Here is a 14,635-nt window from a genome sequence, read left to right as displayed (position 1 = left end):
TTTGGGGGGGTCCGATCGAAAAATTTTTGTTGTTTGGGGGGTCCGATCAAAAAATTTTACGTTTGGGGGGGTCCGATCAAAAAATTTGGTCCGACCAAAAAAAATTTTAGTTTTTATGGTTGAAAAGCCGTGTGCTGTAAGGAAATTTGAAAAAGTGTGAGATTTTGGGGGGGTCCGGACCCCCCGGACACCCCCCTGCGTCCGCCCCTGACCTGTGATTTTTAATATTAAGTTATCAATTAAAGCCAAACCCTTCATATAACATCCATATATTAACATACCCATATATATTAATGTCAGTGGCGTGCGGCACTAGCTTTGGTATGAGTACATATGTATATAAATATGTAATTGTTGAATAAATGATTTTTGCTCAGACCAACAAAGAAAAGTCACACAATCATGGACACTGACCGTAGTTTTATTTTGGCTGTGCAAACACAAACGAATTCCGCCTATGATGCCATGATGGTTCAGCCCCATCCCCAAGTGATTCATTCATGGGGTCCCCTCTCTCTCTATCATTTCTCATCTCCGGCGGTCCAAGCAACCACCGCTAGCATTTGGCAGTAGCACCACCAACTGGGTGGGTAACCCGCCAAACCACCTCCTTCTGAACCACCACCCACCACAAGTGCTCAGTGCAGCGAAATGCATGACGCAGATGGCAAACGAAGGTATCTGGGAAGGAGGATGAGCCTAATTGTTGTTTACCTAGAAGTTTTCTAGCCAAAATACAAGGTATTGAAAATATTTGGCATATATGTTTCAAATTTACCTGTAAAATATAAATGTAAATTTTAAAACCCCTTAGAACATTTTAAAACAATGATTAATTTTGTAAGTTGCTATATTAAGATTGCTGCCGATTTATGGTCATCACTGGTAATGTTGTGGGTGTTGTGGCTGAAGAGACAGCGGTGGGAATGAGCCTATTTGGGGCATTTCAGCTGCAGCACTGCAGTGGCAGTGGCTCTCTCCACTCATCCTTTATTCTTCTTCGCCGGAAGAATGTCCACTCACACGTCACGGGTGCTCTGCGCAATTAAAAGCAGCCGAACCACAGAGGAGGAGCCACTCACAGTGACAGCAGAACACTCTTTCTGTATGTCGGGTGGTATTGGAAATCGAAGACAATGGGGCTGCTTAAATTCATTTTAATAATTGCGTGTAAACCGCCCGTTGACGCAGGTGAAACCGGTGAGCAGGTGAGGGCAGAATATCAAGTCGAGTCTACTATATGTGGCCCGGCACTCGTGTGGAAACATTAGCACATGCCGGGAAAACGAGACCCGAGAATGAGAATGTCTGAAGCGATGATCGTTTTCTACAGGCGAGATGCCGCCGAGTCAAGCGGCCGAGCGAATCGCCCATCTAGCAACAGTCTAACAATCTAACAATCCCTCTAATCGAGTCGTAAACCTGTTCATGTTGTTCTACCAAACGATGTTGTGTACCTAAGCGCTAAATGCGACGGCCTATGGGGGCTATTTTTATGCGCTACAGTTGAATTTGTATTTGGAATATATAAACTAGCCAATTAATCGCATTGCAAAACTCGGAAAACGTTACGCAGTTTTGAGTATTGGGTATATTAGAAATTATACCTCAGGACAAATCAATTTTTAGTCCGAGAAATATAAAATACTGCAACCCTATTTTCATCCTACTTTCTACGAAAACTTAACAACCTCATTACAAGTCTATTAGCACCACTTGTAAGTTAAGAGAGAGAAAACTTAATCACCATGAATAAAAGTTGATGTGTGTGTTTCAGATACACATGTTTGAGCGCCCGGGTATCGATTGTTTGCATTGAGATTTGTTCACACCTTTATGCTACAGCAACTAAGTGACGCAACGTGCAACTGCACTGAAAGAAATTCTTGGGATAGGTCAGGAAGAGCATCAAAATAAAGTCCAGGCAAAGAAATCCTAACTACATAAACACGAATCTTGGGTTGGGCCTCGGTCTAAAACCCAATAAAACTACTGGAAAACCTATCGGCAGATGTTTGAGTTCCTTGGAAGTAGGACCAAGGTCAAGAATATTCACAATTTTGCCTGCCTGCCTTCGGTAGAACCTTCCTTATCGCTTTCCCTCGAGCTGTTCCTCCATTTTGAACTATCTCTCAACCTTGAAGTAGCGTCACTCGAGTCGTACCACTCCGATATATGTGGAAATTGGCACTGGTAGTCCTCTGGAATCTAGATACCATCGTTCAGAGGCACTGTCTTTCAGCCGGAGAGACCCCACATATCGCAACAATGCGCGAAAGGCCCACAACTCTTGGGGGAACGAACGCCGAGGCACTCGAACGAATACTAAGAGTTCGGCGGGCGGAAAACAAGAAGAAAGCCAGAAAGCACATCAGAAAGCGCAAAACGGAGACGCAAATCGGCTTATCAGGCAGCGGCGTTTGAGGCAAAAAGTCATCGCTGCTGCTCAAATATGTGATAACTGAATGGACGGCCCACGATTACAGGTGTTTACGTTTACTATACCGCGGTTTGGATGCCTCGGAACAGGTTCGCCGGTTTTTAATTAGCGACCCGCCTGTCGACGGTCGTCCGCTCGCTCTGTCGTCGACCGTATTATTCAGATTACAAACGATATAGCCTAGGTATTCGTATTTGCCTTTACGCAAAAATAGCTTAATACCTGAGGGGCTGTAAAACTCGACTGGGGGATACCTGCTAATCTGCAAATGGTTTGTTCATCCAATTTCCTAAAGTTTGTAAAGGTTAATAACGAACTACCGGACCTCCCGCCCGAAGCGGAGTACCTCAAATATTTCTCCACTGTTTGTTACTTTTTCAATTTTAATCTTAATTTGCACTTTTCGAATGAACTTGAGAGATTTTTCGATTGATACCACATGGAATTATAAATATATAATATAAAACCCATATACCCCGAACACGTTGATTACGAGGGGATATGTTATAGCCTAGTCGGCGATTTTCGTATATATTAGTCGATTTCTGAACCAACTGGGTTCGTGTAAAGAACACCATCAAATGGACGAACCACAAGTGCGGGATCATCAGAAAGATTGGCATATAAAAAAATTAAGGGTGGACCCTGTTCAAGAACGTGGGACATGGGTGATAAGCATTGGCATTAAATAAGAACTTATACAATGACATGTTTCTGAGGCTATGACACTTTTTGAGTCATCTAATCTTATAAGCTCAACTTGTAGTACTTAAGAATTTTTTAGTTTTCTGAGCTTGTTAAGGTGTACGTAGAATCTTTAAAAACGCATAAATACAATCCATTAAGACATCATTAAAATAAAAAAAAAAACCGAATTTATTTTCTCCCAATTGCGTGCAATTAAATCGTTAGAATCTCAAAAATAGACCGCTAAAATCACCTGCTTCCCCACACGTTACCAATCAATTGACCCCAATCCGCGACGACATTGCGTCCCACGCTGGTCCACTCTATAAATACGAGCCGAAGACAGAATACAAAATACAGCGCACACATTCTGCAGCAACAATGCTGCAACACTTCTTCCCATCGGCAACATCCACTGTTGTTTCCACCGAACCGACGGATGGTCAAAACGCCACAGAGTGACTGCACCACACACAACCACCCCCCTTGGAAACCCCCTCCCAAAATCCCCATAAACGCACCACCGGTGCGCGCAATTTTCAAATTTACCGCCAAACGCGCCCACAACTGTACTCACGAAACCCAAGCAGATTTTGTATGGAATTAATCAGGAAACCCACTCAACTCGTCAATTGCAGATCTAGTTTTGATCGTAGCGCCACGGGAAAGACGCCAAAATTAGGGGAATCCCTCTGGCTATAGCCTCGATCCGTCTCGGATCCGATCCGAATAAAGATCTTCGAGATATAGGCGAAAAAGTCTGCGAGCGATTTCGCGCAAGAAGAAGCAGGCGGCGATTTGCTGGCATTATTCAGACAGCAAGCTCAGTCTTGTACGAACCGTCGACGGCAACACATATCGGTGGTTAGGAACCTTCCAGAGAGACCCCACATATCGGTGGGGCCTGCTAGCCGGAATATATCCTTCCGGTCTCGTAGCGCTGCCCGATATTTGGGGGACCTCAATACCTTATAGATACCATATAATCGAGACAGAAATCACCGCAAAATAGTATTTTTCGAAAATCTACGCCTGCCCTGTGGGATGTTGTTGTTGTCTTCTCTCTGCGCTTCTCTCATCGACTGCGGCTGTACAAATGCCGCGGAGGTTTTTTGAGTGTATTGCACAGAGGCCGTGGCGTGGGAGAGAGCGAGATAACGGCACAGAGAGCTCAAAAAGAGAGGGGGAGAGCGAGAGAGAGCCGGGCTCCGCTCCGCGCGAGAGCGAGTGCTTAAATAGACGGCCCGCAGCCGAGGCTCGTCCAATGTGTTTGTGTGCTTCGCGCGGTACGGTTCTCTCTGTCTCTCTCTCCCGACACCCTCGAGTATTTTGCGCTGGTTTCTGTCGTCAACAAGCCGAAAAGTAAACCCAAACCCACTGCTATTCTTTTAAAAACAGCACATAGTTCCGGAAAAACTTAACTCTAAAATACAAAATGTCGGCTGCTACGGAACAACAGAACAACGGCGATGTGGCCGTGGAGAAGGTGGCGGCGGAGGATGTGTCGGCTGTCAAGGACGATCTCAAGGCGAAGGTGGCCGCTGAGGATAAGGCTGCTGCTGACGCTGCCGGCGATGCCGCCGACAACGGTACGTCAAAGGACGGCGAGGATGCCGCCGATGCTGCCGCCGCTGCCCCCGCTAAGGAATCCGTTAAGGGCACCAAGAGGCCAGCCGAAGTGAGTATCTTAACCATTTGTTTACCGCTGTAAACCCCCCAAATGAATCACGAGTTCCACTTTTTGTTCGGAAAAATTCTAGAAATAGATATACACACGTTTTTCGGAACAGCGCACTCTCTCAGTGGCTTATATACTACAAAATGAGCGAGAGATAGTCCCTACATATATACGTTAGTGTGTTGTTTACGATTAACCAAGATGATTGCGGGTCCGGCAATCAAAGATTATTGTTGTTAGGTTCAAATCGAGGTTAGAGGGCTATACACACAGAGACAGAGGGAGTACAGTTAGCCAGGGGTTTATTTTTTTGCTTTCGTGGGGTGGGTAATGTATTTTTAATAAACCCCATAGGTCATTAGCATTGGGGGCAATAGATATAGCGCGGCTATAACTCATACTCTTGGCCTTATTTATCAGGCGCTGGTAATTGCCAATGCAAACTCGAAAGGCGATGCCAATGCACTCTCTCAATGAAAACACACATTGCCGGCCGGTAAATTACTCATGTCATGTTTTCCCACTTTTATTTTTGGTTAATACCGCCGAGGAGCACGCGGGATTTGAACAAGTTTGGGGTCTGACTGTCGCATTCCATAATCGAGAAGCACATTTCTTGATAAAAATAAAATAGTTCGGCCAGTAAGGCAGATAAATTGGCAAATCAAGCGCTTTTTCTCAAACTCAAACTCGAAATAAAAATGTACAGTTTAACGGGAGCGCGCTCTTAGAGAGGTGCACTCTCTTTCTCTGGGAACTCTCTCCCTCTCCCCCGTAATTTGTATACACATTTGTCTGTTTGCGTTTGTGCTTACATTTATCTTTCACTTTTTTCCTACTCTGCTTTATGCGTATTTATTTTGGTACATAAAACAAGACAGTTTTACAGGGTGTCGCAGGGGTCTAGTCAACCTTTGGGGATAATAGTATTGTATCTTATGGATTAAAATAAAATCTAGGCTTGCCATCTAAAGGTAAATCAATAAAGATACTTTTTATAGAGTGAGTTCTTGAAGTATTGTAGCACATTCTTAAAGTTTTAGATAAGATATGGAAAGTATACAATTTCCAGTATTTTTCACCATTCAAAACAAAGAAATATTGTTTTTAATTCAAGCAAATTAGTTTTTATAAAAGCATGCTACATAAACAATAAGTAAACATGTTAACATGCCCTTTCAAAATTGAAAACAATAAGAGAAATAGACCCTGTTCCTTTAAGATCCTCTTTTTCACACTTCTCGAGCTTTGGGTCTCGTGACTTATGCTGTGAAGGAAATAAAAGAAAAGGGGCCGGTGGGTTGCCATTAATTTTGCGCATTTTTCCACATCCCGCTTGTTTTCCTTTCCGCTTTGTAACAGTCTGGTAAATAGGGCCCATGTATTGTGGCCACTCTTTGACTTGGGAACGTGACCGCCTATATACAACCGAATACCTTTTATATATCTTGTTGTTGGTTGGCCAGCGGCAAAGTTGAACCCACGCATGTTGTTGTTTTGCGCCTTTTTTCGCTGCCAACGTCGCTGCAGCAGCTGTCGCTAGAGTTTGTGAGAGAGATTCATTCATGCAACTCAGGTACAGTTTACAGTTCTGCGGATGGGACGCTCTCCAAGATTCAGATACTCGCTCTCGGATACTCTCTCCGATTCTCTCTTCCGCTCTCCTTCTTTCTCTGTCCTACAGGGCACGCTTGGTTTCGTTTCGTATCTCACGGATGCGGATACATATGTCGCTGCCGGCGTTGCTGCTTGTTGTTTTTTCCCTTATGTAGTAAATATGTCGCCTAATACATACACAACACAGATGAAACGGCTGCACTTGTAATCCGCTCTCTCTCTCTCTCCTTGGCTCTCGAATTTTCTCTTTGCCGCAGCGAATTACATTGGCGCGCGCATTTTTCAAATGTTTTTATACGGCGAAAATAACGATTTTCATCGTTGCCTGTTTTGTGGGCTGAAATATACATTTTATGACTATGTACACACGCACGTCGAGAGTTAAGAGCGGTATTGGATGCCCTTGATCAAGGAGATGTGGGGGTTTGAGTTGGGCGCATAGAACCGTTTCACGAAACTTTCCTTAATTTCTCCCTATTCTATGATTTTTTACAAGGGACAAGAATATCCTACATATTTAGACATGTTTTAAAAAACTGATATGTAGGACAAAATGGTAATAATCAGGGTTTTTGAATGAATAACTCAGCTAGTTTTTCATAGTTTTGCTGTTTATGTTTCTAAATTAATATATCATTAAACCTTTACTAAAATCGTTCTACTTGCTTTGCTTTTTCAGGCCAAATCCGCAGAATCAAAGAAGGCCAAGAAAGCCGCCGCCGCCGATGGCGACTCCGATGAGGAAGAGGCTCTGGAGGAAATCATCGAGGGCGACAGTGAAATCGAGAGCGACGAATACGACATACCCTACGATGGTGAGGAGGACGACATTGAATGTGATGGTGAGTTCACAAAGAAAGGTTTCTCATACCTCAAAAACTAATTTCCGGATTCCCACCACCCTCTATAGACGATGATGATGATAATGATGACGGTTCCGGCTCGGACGATCAGGCGTAATAATAATGTAGTCAAAAATACAAACAAAAACAAACAAAAAATTAAATTAATAATAAATAAAAGTTACAAGCAAAAAAACAAAACAAAAAAATAATAATAAACCAACAACCAGAAAATAAACCACAACAAGGAGAAGAAAGAGGAGAAAAAACCACAAAAAAATCGCAAAAGTATATAATTTTTATGTTTAAGAAATAATTTTTTATTTCTTACCTTATTTTAATTGTATTTTATGTGTACTTTTTTTATAAAAAACTACAAAACAAACAAAAATTGTAATTGAAGGCATTTTCGTATAAAAGCAATCTATACGGAAACCAACAAGAAGTAAACATCCCCACTATATACATAAAAAAAAAAAACAAAACCAAAATCTTTCTTTCCTTTATGTCATAAGTCCTAATTTAAATGCCCAGTTTATGCGTAAAACAAAATATACAAAGATTGAACAAGTAGCGTAAACGAAGCCCGTGAATTAAACACAGACACTCACACACACACACACAAAATATTAAAATTCATTATTAAATTAGACGTTACATTTATGAATGATCGAAAGAAACAAAAAATACAAAAGTGAACAATTTAAAAATGAAAAAGAAACAGCAAATGCAATTAAATACAAAACAAATAAAACATAAAAATTGTATTTAAATAAATCGAAAAACTCATTGAAAACCGATTTCGACACGCATTCAATGACACTCAAGTTTTAGCTATGGTTTCAAAATTTTCGCGCCCACTGTGGCCACAGTAACGCTCCCAAAAATTTCCCAAACCCCAACTACTGGGACTTTCTTGGTCTTCGCTTTTGGGGAATAAAACACATCGGGAAGTTTGAGTTCTGCCCTTCTGTTTCGTTTCAGCATTTAACTATAAACTATGACTAATCTTAAGTACTTATGTCAGTATTAAAGCGAAGGGTTTATTATTTTGTTGATTAATTGTGCTAAAGGATCGATTATCGATGATAAGCCTAATTAATTTGTAAATTGTAAAAACCGACCCGAGAATCGAATAATGAGCAAGAAATAAACTTTTAATGTTACATGTATCTATTAGTAAGGGTATCCATACTATTTATACACACCCAAAACGAGTTCTTAAAATATAACGACTGATATTTGACAAAGAAATGTGCCCAGTTGGTCAATCAAGGTACTCTGTACACCCAACCACTATCCGCCAATCTACTATATGATATAACCCAAAAAGACATACATAGACACAGACCACCCACTGACCCAGATCCAGAAGCAGAAGGCTTACCGCTTATATATAAGCTATAGCTTACCGTCAACTGAATGGTTGAGTTCAATAAAACTGATACATATGCCGCAGATAATAAGCCGATTTGATACAGATATAACGATACCACAGACAATGTTAAAGAACCATGCATTTTGTAAATACCAATTATTTATGTATCTGCTCAGTGCGAAAAGAACATCCAGTAGTACCGAAAGGCAATGAACAGAACCACGAATCGAAAAAGAGAGTATGAAACAATTTTGAACGATGAAATAAATTATTGTAATTACGTAAAAGTGAAAACCGTACGTACATACACCTATTGGCATCTATTAAATGCCAATAAAACGTTTGTTTCAATTGCCCTGTCGATGTTTTCATCACGGGATTGCGAGTTTGGGTGGATATGGTGGGGTAGCTATAAGCTATAAGGGTTGGGTGCTGCAGGACATGGACATGTGCTCGTATATAATTCATTGATTGGCCTCTGCCATTATTTCGTTCCGGCACACACATGATACTGGATACAGATCCATCCCTCCCAGATTTCTTGTTTGCATTCGGGGGTTGACAATACTGGTTTCTGCAAACCTCCCTATGTGGGAATCGATTAAAAATAGTAAGGGATGGTGGAGGGAATCAATTGAAAGCCATCCTTCGATTAGGTATTCTCATTTCAAAAGATATTCCACCGAATACTTACATTTCTTTTAAAATATTGGGAAGGGTAAGCCGCGAACTTAAATTCAAATTTCAACGGTGTTCTGATACTTTCATAATTATTTATCATGATTCATGAACCACCACTGTTAAAGCTTGAAAAAGCTTTTTAACATAAAAGGGAATATTGCGTTGTATTTCTATTTACCTACTTAGTCCTTGCCTTTAAATGTCATGAAGCGTAAGCTGTATGCAATACAATTTTTTAAATTTGATGATAACAAAATTTATGATAATACGGAAGATGGAAAAGTTGGTTTTTAGTGTACCTGAAATCCTGCTTCTTTTAGAAGGCAGTAGTGTAGGAATAGATAATGGGGTTGGGTTAACTCGGATAACTCTATCATACAGCTGCCATAGGAAAGATCGAAAAATACATGTAGAAATAATGGCAAAAAAATTATAACGTCTTTGTTTTTTATTCCACGAGCATCATTTTTACAACATCGACTTTTTAACTACCCTTAAACCGAGTAAAACAATTCAAAAAAAAAACGGACAACTATATCATATAGCTGCCACAGGAAAGATCAAAAATCTATATAGAATTAACGGACATAAACTGATAACATCGTTGCTTTTCATCAGACAATTTTGATTTTTGAAATAAATATTATTTTAACGACGAAAAACTAATTTACAAATCCATCCATTAAGCTTTACAATCAATAATTTATTCGAGTTTTCTGAGTATGCCAAATATATCAGAAACCTTTCGTTTAATTCGAAAAATGCGCTTCCTTGGCTTGTTCCGAGTTTTGACCCTATCATCCTTGTTCTGGCTTTTGGCGATCGAGTTGCTGATATACTTCTACAGCTCTGGCTTTGCAGATCTGGTCGAGTTAGTTCTCAAGCCTTATAGAGAGAAGGTAAGAACATATGAAGTTGGCCTGAGAAGTCAGCGGTGGAACGATGATCGCAGTTTAAAATTCCAGTTTCGGGCATTTTGCAAATACAAAAAGATTTCTGAGTCTAAATTAAAAGTCGTAATGGTTGTGTCGTTTAATAATGGGGGTTTATTTGGCTTTTTGCTGATTTCTTAGAAATAACTTCAAAACTGCTCAATAAGTTATGTGCTTTTAAGTCCAGTGCTAAATTATTCGTTAATCAAGAAAGGCCAATTCGAATTGAATAAACCTATTTCCATTTAAGGTTTCTAAAATATTCCGATTAACATATAGAACTTGTAGATAGATCTTGATTTTTCTGCATCCAAACAATCGAGTTGCATCTCGAACAAAATCTGAGTTGATCAATAGTCGAGCACTCAGACCGAGCACTCTGATTAGCGGACAGCCTTCGAGGATCGTCAACAGTTGGTGGTTGGTAATTTCACTCGTATCCAGTTTCAGAATTTCCAAGTTCCTTAGTTTAAGCAGGCCACTCAAGGGAACACTATAGCAGCGGATGAAAAGTTCCCTTAGCGAGGAAATCTCGCAGATATGCTCCACCTGTTCGGCACGCAAGACGTCTCCCTTCAAAATGAGGCTTTCCAGCGGAGTGTCTGTTTTGTGAATCAGTCCCTCGATGAAACCTGCCTCCAGAAAGCCAGAATGCCAAATTTTCAAGTACTTCAGTTTGGGCAACTGGCACAGGATTTCGTAGGGCACATTTTTAGGCATAAATGTTTCAGCCAAGAGTAAACTCTCCAGATTGCGACAGTTTCTCACAATTACCCTCAAGTGGTCCGCGGTGAGTGTTTCAATGAATTCTCCAAAGTCTAGGTGGCGGAGTTGTTTCATTTTCAGGCAGGCCGTGGCCAAACACTTGGCATTTAATCCTTTATAAGCACAAAACGCCAGAGATTCTAAATTCTCCAGCACATGCAGCCCATCTCCACTATAGCCTGGTGCCTTTAAGTTCAATTTCCGGAGGCAGGGCAGTTTCGCTAGGCTGCGAACAAAATGCTTAAACATCTTTGCCCTCGAGAATTGAAGATAGACGTGCAGGGATGTAAGACTCTTCAACTGTAAGAGATCATTCCATCTCGGCCGTTCAATAGATATTTTCAAGTGTTCCAATCGTGGACAGAAGGTCCGCAATAGCCACAAATTCCGCTCTCCATCGAAATGAGGACCCAGCGGTGACTCATAGCTGATCACATTCTCATTAACAATTTCCAGCAATTGAGAGAGCTCGTTTTCGCTTAATTGCCATGCGACGTTTTCTGTGATTCGTTTGTATTTCAGACTTAAAGTTTCGAAAAGTGATTTAAGATGCGGACTTGATGCAGCCAGTCTCAATTGGTCACCCACGCTCAAATATGAGATAACTCTTTCCCAGCAGTAGGTGTTCAGTAAAAAGATTTCGGGTGTTTTCGGAGCCAAAGATGCAGCTGGGTTTTTCTCTTCATTTCCCTGGGAAATTGGTACTGAAGCCGAAGAGTTTTCGACTGTAATTTCGCGACGCTTTGTTCCCGGAACACTTTCACAAGCTTCTGAATCATTTCTTCTCGTGCTGTCTGGAGAGGTTTTTCCCCATCACTCGTTTGTTCGTTCTCCACACCACTTTCAGAAGCTTCGCCAATTCTTCCGCTCATTTTTTATAACCACACGCCTCGGAATTCGCGAACGACTGACCAGATCGGTCAGATTTATCATTTGCCATTAATAAGTTAGAGCAAAAAACACAAAAAAGTATTCAACTCAACTTCTAGATACCTCTTGATTCAAATTGGAAAATATTAACTTTTGGTAGGAAACGAATGGATCAAACAAATTAAATGAACAAGTGTAAAATGATTATTTAATTGAACAATTATTTAAAGTAAAAATTCTTTGGTATAGCATACGTCTCTAATATGTATGTACCTCTTAATCAAATGTAACAAATGAGCTTTTCACGAGAAAAGCTTGTTAATTTTGCATCCAGCTTATAGCTTGAAATACATCTAATATATTCCAGTATAGTATAGTATATTCCAGCTTTAAATATGTTTGCGACATCAACGGTTCGTTTTGCAAATAAAACAAGAAAGGAAGCTAGCTTCGAAGCCGAAGCTTATATACCCTTGCAGTCATCAAGTTTGTCGAACAAAATACATAAAAACCAAACAACATCGAAGCTATGACGATTTTTCTATTAGTTTTCCATATATTTTCGGCTATTGTTCATATGGCAGCTATATGATATAGTTTTCCGATGGAAGAAATCAAGTCGATCTGATCAAAAACAACGGCATTCTCTCGTATGGGAGCTATTCGATATAGTCAGCCGATTCGGCCCGTTCCGACTTATGTATATACTGCGTGCAATCACAACACAACTGTTGGGAAAGTTTCAGCAAGATAGCTTAAAAACTGAGAGACTAGTTTAATGAGAAACGGACAGACGGACAGACGTACATATTTCAATTCAGATCGTGATGCTGATCAAGAAAATGTATACTGTATGGGGTCTGCGTTGCAAACAAATTATAATTCCCTTTTGCTCTGCAAGGGTATAAAAAGCTTTACAGAAAATGTAATTGTTTTACAATTATATTTAATGATCTCATGGGAAAAGGGGAGTTGATAAAGAATGTTTTTATGATATAATATGTTTATTAAATGGTTAGTTCCACTCACGTGTCATCGTCAGCCTTTAGAAACCAGTCGTAGTTCTGGAAGTGGTGCTTGTAGACGTACTGCAGCGATGCTCTGATCTTGGGCCACAGATTCGAGTAGCCCTCCCTGACTTTCAAGGCCACGGCTCCCAGTTGCTTGTCCGCCTTGGTGCTCATGAAGATCAGCTTGTTGCAGCGCGCTCCCCAGGTTCTCTGGATGTGGATGGCGCGACTTTGGTGGGTCTTCGGGCTGGTTAGCACTATGCAAAGGACCCGTGTCTCATTGAAGAGATTGGGGACGTTCCGGACATCGAGGCATGACTTCTACATACATCTATACACAGATTTTATATTTAGCAGCGGAGCATTGGAGCAGCTGGCCACCAGGAACTGCCTGCAGGATGAAATCTTCCTCAGGGAGTGCCTGAAAAGGATGAAAAGGGCTTCCAGCGAAGGACTTCAGCCCTTTAAAGTGTCGGAAATGGTGATTCCCTTCACTTTGCGCCTTAATTTCTGGCTGTGGCCCTGCGCATTCCAAGCTGTCTACAAAAACCAGGTGAGATCCTAAGGGAAAGTGTAAGATATATTTAATAAATATTCTTTTAGAGCTGGGAAAGCTGTTTCGGTGGAGCAATCCTGTATCCATATTGCCGTGACGTGCAAATGCATGTGCTGGAGTTCCTACTCTATCACCTCCGACCCTTTGGCCATGTGAATCCCCTGCCAGAACTCAGATCTCCCACTCTTCCCACGACAATAACCCACCGACCATTAAACGATCGCCTGGCCAGGCTTATGTTCCGGTCGGTGAGGATAATCTGCTTGGTCTTAACCTGGCCCAAAAACTACATTAGTGGCGTGGTGGCAATTGGCCAAACGTGGGGAACCCACTGCAATCGAGTGGTGTTCTACGGCAGCTCCTCCAAAACCACTCCTTCTGGAGTGGAGATTGTGGGCCTGAACATCAGCGACTCTCGCAGCAATCTTTGGGGCAAGACCAAGGCCGCTTTTGGCCATGCTTACAGGAATTACGCCCACGAGGCGGAGTGGTTCTTCAAGGCGGATGACGATACCTACGCGGTGATGGAGAATATGCGGCAGTTGCTTCATTCCCATTCCCCTGAAACTCCGATTTACTTTGGCTCGGCATTCAAGTTGGCCTCCCAGGTTTACATGTCCGGTGGAGCTGGCTATGTGCTCAGCAAAAGGGCAGTGGAGCTGTTGGTCAGAGGAGCAGCTAAGAAGTGCCAACCAGGCGATCGAGGAACCGAAGACTTCGAGATGGGCAAGTGCCTACGCATACTGAAGGTCAAAGCCGGCGACTCCCGAGATCTTTACGGTCGACATCGCTTTTTTTCGCTTTCCTTGGAACACTTTTTAATACCAAGTCGTGGCGAAGAGGACTTTTGGCTGGGCAAATATCTCTATCACTCGGCTGGAACGGTATTAACTGTGGTTGCTGTTGAGTAATTTAAAAAATATGAAATCTACTTTACTTTCAGGGAATGGAATGCTGCTCCACCTATTTGATTTCAATGCACAACGTATCGCCCTACGAAATGCACTTTCTGGAAACTATTTTGTATAAATCCCGACCCTTCGGAGTAATCGCTGATCATCCTCCCTTAAAAGTTTCAAGAAAAATGAGATTACTGAGAGAGCAGTATGGTTTATAGATCGATTTAAACATTTATTATGTTTTATAATATACATGATTTAATTGATAACGTTTCTAAGA

At 41.4% G+C, this 14,635-nt stretch overlaps 3 protein-coding genes across 6 annotated transcripts; 2 read left to right on the top strand and 1 right to left on the bottom strand.

The window, feature by feature from the left end:
• The first annotated feature begins 3,870 nt into the window (after positions 1 to 3,870).
• Positions 3,871 to 7,755, top strand: LOC108092363 (bacchus). Of its 2 annotated transcripts, XM_017191899.2 has the most exons (4): positions 3,871 to 3,991; positions 4,526 to 4,805; positions 7,102 to 7,264; positions 7,333 to 7,755. In XM_017191899.2, the coding sequence occupies exons 2-4, from the start codon at positions 4,563 to 4,565 to the stop codon at positions 7,380 to 7,382; spliced, it is 456 nt and encodes a 151-aa protein (XP_017047388.1). In that variant the 5' UTR covers positions 3,871 to 3,991; positions 4,526 to 4,562; the 3' UTR covers positions 7,383 to 7,755. The 2 variants fall into 2 exon arrangements, with proteins under 2 accessions (XP_017047388.1, XP_017047389.1); XM_017191900.2 differs by lacking the exon at positions 3,871 to 3,991 and having other exon boundaries at positions 4,377 to 4,805.
• Positions 7,606 to 13,074, bottom strand: LOC108092291. Its single transcript, XM_043207939.1, has 3 exons — positions 12,920 to 13,074; positions 12,599 to 12,618; positions 7,606 to 11,814 (listed from the first exon to the last, which is right to left on the bottom strand). Exons 1-3 carry the CDS (start codon positions 13,072 to 13,074, stop codon positions 10,457 to 10,459), a joined length of 1,533 nt encoding a protein of 510 aa, XP_043063874.1. The 3' UTR covers positions 7,606 to 10,456.
• Positions 12,733 to 14,633, top strand: LOC108092355 (glycoprotein-N-acetylgalactosamine 3-beta-galactosyltransferase 1-like). 3 transcript variants are annotated; one of them, XM_017191891.2, is made up of 4 exons: positions 12,734 to 13,134; positions 13,258 to 13,453; positions 13,504 to 14,340; positions 14,400 to 14,633. In XM_017191891.2, the coding sequence occupies exons 1-4, from the start codon at positions 13,073 to 13,075 to the stop codon at positions 14,571 to 14,573; spliced, it is 1,269 nt and encodes a 422-aa protein (XP_017047380.1). In that variant the 5' UTR covers positions 12,734 to 13,072; the 3' UTR covers positions 14,574 to 14,633. The 3 variants fall into 3 exon arrangements, with proteins under 3 accessions (XP_017047378.1, XP_017047380.1, XP_017047379.1); XM_017191890.2 differs by having other exon boundaries at positions 12,735 to 13,134; positions 13,255 to 13,453; XM_017191889.2 differs by having other exon boundaries at positions 12,733 to 13,453.
• The last annotated feature ends 2 nt before the right edge of the window (positions 14,634 to 14,635 follow it).

This window comes from Drosophila ficusphila, unplaced genomic scaffold (genome assembly GCF_018152265.1).
Source record: "Drosophila ficusphila isolate 14025-0441.05 unplaced genomic scaffold, ASM1815226v1 contig_412, whole genome shotgun sequence".
Lineage (NCBI taxonomy): Eukaryota > Metazoa > Arthropoda > Insecta > Diptera > Drosophilidae > Drosophila > Drosophila ficusphila.
Note: the sequence above shows the minus strand (reverse complement) of the source record. Positions and strands in the feature narration are given on the sequence as shown.